Below are 3921 nucleotides of genomic sequence, written 5' to 3' on the forward strand. Positions count from 1 at the left end.
CCTTCACCCCCTGGCCGGGCCCTTCACATCCCCCCCCCCCCCCGGCCAGGCCCTTCACCCCCCCCAGCTCTGCCCTTCACCCCCCTCCCCTGCCCTTCGCCCCCACCCCCCCCCCCCGGCCCTGCCCTTCGCCCCCACCCCCCCCCCCCCCTGCCCTTCGCCCCACCCCCCCCCCCCGGCCCTGCCCTTCGCCCCCCCCCCCCCCCCCCGGCCCTTCGCCCCCACCCCCCCCCCCGGCCCTTCGCCCCCACCCCCCCCCCCGGCCCTTCGCCCCCACCCCCCCCCCTGCCCTTCGCCCCCACCCCCCCCCTGCCCTTCGCCCCCACCCCCCCCCCGCCCTTCGCCCCCACCCCCCCCCCGCCCTTCGCCCCCCCCCCCCCCCCCTGCCCTTCGCCCCCACCCCCCCCCCCGGCCCTTCGCCCCCACCCCCCCCAGGCCTGCCCTTCGCCCCCCCCCCCCCCCAGGCCTGCCCTTCGCCCCCCCCCCCCCCCCCGGCCTTGCCCTTCGCCCCCCCCCCCGGCCTTGCCCTTCGCCCCCACCCCCCCACCGGCCCTGCCCTTCGCCCCCACCCCCCCACCCCCCGCCCTGCCCTTCGCCCCCACCCGCCCTGCCCTTCGCCCCCACCCACCCCCCCACCCGCCCTGCCCTTCGCCCCCATCCCCACCCGCCCTGCCCTTCGCCCCCATCCCCACCCGCCCTGCCCTTCGCCCCCATCCCCACCCGCCCTGCCCTTCGCCCCCATCCCACCCGCCCTGCCCTTCGCCCCCATCCCCACCCGCCCTGCCCTTCGCCCCCATCCCCACCCGCCCTGCCCTTCGCCCCCACCCGCCCAGCCCTTCGCCCCCACCCGCCCAGCCCTTCGCCCCCACCCCCCCAGCCCTTCGCCCCCACCCCCCCAGCCCTTCGCCCCACCCCCCCAGCCCTTCGCCCCCACCCCCCCTGCCCTTCGCCCCCACCCCCCCTGCCCTTCGCCCCCACCCCCCTGCCCTTCGCCCCCACCCCCCCTGCCCTTCGCCCCCCCCCTGCCCTTTGCCCCCTCGCCCCCACCCTCCCTGCCCTTTGCCCCCTCGCCCCCACCCTCCCTGCCCTTTGCCCCCTCGCCCCCACCCTCCCTGCCCTTTGCCCCCTTGCCCCCACCCTCCCTGCCCTTTGCCCCCTTGCCCCTCTCCCTGCCCTTTGCCCCCTCGCCCCCCTCCCTGCCCTTCGCCCCCCTCCCTGCCCTTCGCCCCCCTCCGCCCCCCTCCCTGCCCTTCGCCCCCTTCGCCCCCCTCCCTGCCCTTCGCCCTTCGCCCCCCTCCCTGCCCTTCGCCGCCTCTCCACGCCCCCCGCCCCAGCAATCACGGGCAACGCCGGGTTTATCAGCTAGTGATATATAAAAATGGCAAGACATTTGTTAGTGTGTTTTACTGCCACTGTGGTGTCGGTGCATATAAACTGGATTACAATTTCGCTGAGGTAGACCACAAAAAATCAACCGCCTTTATAGCCGCGTAAGTGAAAACCAGTAACATTTTTTGACCTGAAAACGTTAAAAAAAAAAAAAAAAATCCCTATACTTGTCTGATCTTTGTATCATGGCTTTTTATCCTATCTAGTCATTTGAGGTTTTAACTTAATAGCAGTTTAAATTCCCCTGTGAAAGGTTATAAAAAGGAAAAGCGCAGCAACCTCGTGGAAAAAAATAAAAAAACTATTTACAGGACTGGCGCCAGTTGGATCCATCGGAGCGGAACCACGGTACTTTCAGCTGTGAGGACTCCGCGGCTCCCAAGACAATTACAAGTGAAGTTATCAGAACCATCGCCTGGTTTCTCTAGGGGGATTTAAATGGCTGTCCAATAGGAAACCGCAAGGGATGAGATAACAGCTTCCTATTGGCTTGTAGGACATAAGATTTGAACCGCCATTTTGTATCCCTTGGAGGCACCAGCAACTTCACAGGTAAGTATTTTGAGTAATGGCAGTAGCTGGAGCTGTAAATACCACGGTTCAACTCTGGAGAATGGAGCGGCTGGGTTTGCCGTTTTAACACACAGGATATCTATGCAATACTCACCGACAGACATCCTTCCAATAATTCTGCACCCCGCAATAGATGCATGGACAACAGGTATTGTCTCGGAAAGTTCACCCTCAAATACACTGTAAAAAAGTTCAAGATGAAAAAAAAAATAGTAACCTTGAAAATGTACGTCAACACTGCAAACCACAACTTTTTTCCCCCCTAACAAAGCCGTAACAACGTACGCGGCACAGTCATCCAAACCAGGTTAATCCGCTTTGTTGTGTGCATAAAGTTTCACAAAGCATTAAAAGGTTGGATGGTATCAACCGATTCACAATTAGGATCACATTGTAAACCGCTATCTGGACAAATTAAACCTATTCAGTTAAAATTAAGTGGACTTCTGAAAAACAATGTCTATCTATGGGTCACAGCATTGGCCTTCATAGACTTATGAAGCTACTTTACACACACACACACACACCTCAGATTTCAGTGGATCACTTGGTTTTCTTTACACCACACTGAAAGCAATTTTTTTTTAACCTACTTTATAGGCTTCAATGTATGTCTTTATATAGCACCATTAATGTACATAACTTCACAGCAGTAAAACATGTGACAATCATAAATAAATAATACAAACACAATGGGAAGTAGTGCTTTCAGACAAGTGACATTAAGGAAAAGAAGTCCCTGCTCCAAAGAGATTACAATCAAATTGGTAAGTAGGAAGAACGTACAGAGAAAGTAGGAGGGCGTTCTCGTAAGTGCATCTGCAAGGGGCCATCGTTTATGTATGAGGTGTAAAGTATCAGCCATGGAGTTACTCATATGCTTCGATAAGCAAGTGTTTAAAGGTGGGTCTTAAGCAGTCTGTAAAAGTGCAATCTTATTGAACGCCCTGCTACTGTCTGTGTACGTTTTTCCTACCAACCAATTAGATTGTAAACTCTTCGGAGCAGGGACTCCTTTTCCTAAATGTTACTTGTATATCAGAAGCACTTATTCCTGTTGTGTTATTTGTTATATATATGATTGTCACATGTAGTATTGCTGTGAAGCTCGCTATATAAAGATATACAGTACACACATTGAAGCCTATACAGTAGGTTAAAAAAAAATGATGTTCATGTCAGTGGTGTGTAAAAAAACCTAAGTGACCCCCTAAAATCTGAGAGGGGGCTGTGTGTCTAAAGTAGTTTCATAAAAATCTATGAAGGCCAATGCTGCGAGTCACAGGGAGACATTGGTTCTCACAACAAATCCACTAAAATTCATTTAACTAGGAAGCTGGGTCTAAGAGGGCGATTCTAACTGTGAATAGGTTTTTTATTTGGCCAGAAAGCGGTGTATAATGTGATCCAATCCTTTACATAAGGGATATCCCAGCTAAGTCTGATTGTGTACAGTATGTAATACAGAAAGTGACCCATATATAGGTCCACGCGTAACACCGACTCGCACAGGACCAGGGCGCGATGCCACGCGGGTGGGCGGAGTGTTATGGGACAAGGTGACAGTCCCCACCGACCTGTAGAAGTTTTCAGAGCCCCCGATGGCCACCAGGCAGTATGTGTTGGTGAGTTTGGCGAAACAGCCGATCTCGTTGTTGTTTTCGAAGGAGGCCCGGACTGCCATGTCTAATTCACAGAGAGACCTTCCCCTCGCTGCGGATAGAGAAGAGACGGCGCTGGTTACACACCCTCCCTGTCACTGGGGCCGGTGAGGCGCGGCGAGCCCGCCCACTGCAGGCCCAGTCCGGCAGATCAGGGGTTTCATTCAACGCTATTACCCACAACGGGGGGAGGGGTCATTACAACGAGCAAGTCTCTGCTGCCTTACCCGCCGAGCAATGATCACCCGCTGTGCTGCTGACACCCGCTCCCCTCCGCGTACAGGGCGAGGAAACACGA

The 3921-nt window shown here is 56.4% G+C and overlaps 1 protein-coding gene across 1 annotated transcript in view; it reads right to left on the reverse strand.

Moving 5' to 3' along the window:
* The window catches only part of LOC142485307 (eukaryotic translation initiation factor 6), a 33712-nt gene extending 29797 nt beyond the window's left edge, over positions 1 to 3915 (reverse strand). Inside the window, exons 1-3 of the mRNA XM_075584353.1 lie at positions 3851 to 3915; positions 3540 to 3675; positions 2057 to 2142 (exon numbers count right to left, since the gene is read on the reverse strand). Coding sequence (XP_075440468.1) covers positions 2057 to 2142; positions 3540 to 3646 — 193 coding nt within the window. The 5' untranslated portion in view covers positions 3647 to 3675; positions 3851 to 3915. The remainder of the gene's footprint in view (positions 1 to 2056; positions 2143 to 3539; positions 3676 to 3850) is intronic.
* Between the last annotated feature and the right edge of the window lie 6 nt (positions 3916 to 3921).

This window comes from Ascaphus truei, unplaced genomic scaffold (genome assembly GCF_040206685.1).
Source record: "Ascaphus truei isolate aAscTru1 unplaced genomic scaffold, aAscTru1.hap1 HAP1_SCAFFOLD_55, whole genome shotgun sequence".
In the NCBI taxonomy this organism is placed as follows: domain Eukaryota; kingdom Metazoa; phylum Chordata; class Amphibia; order Anura; family Ascaphidae; genus Ascaphus; species Ascaphus truei.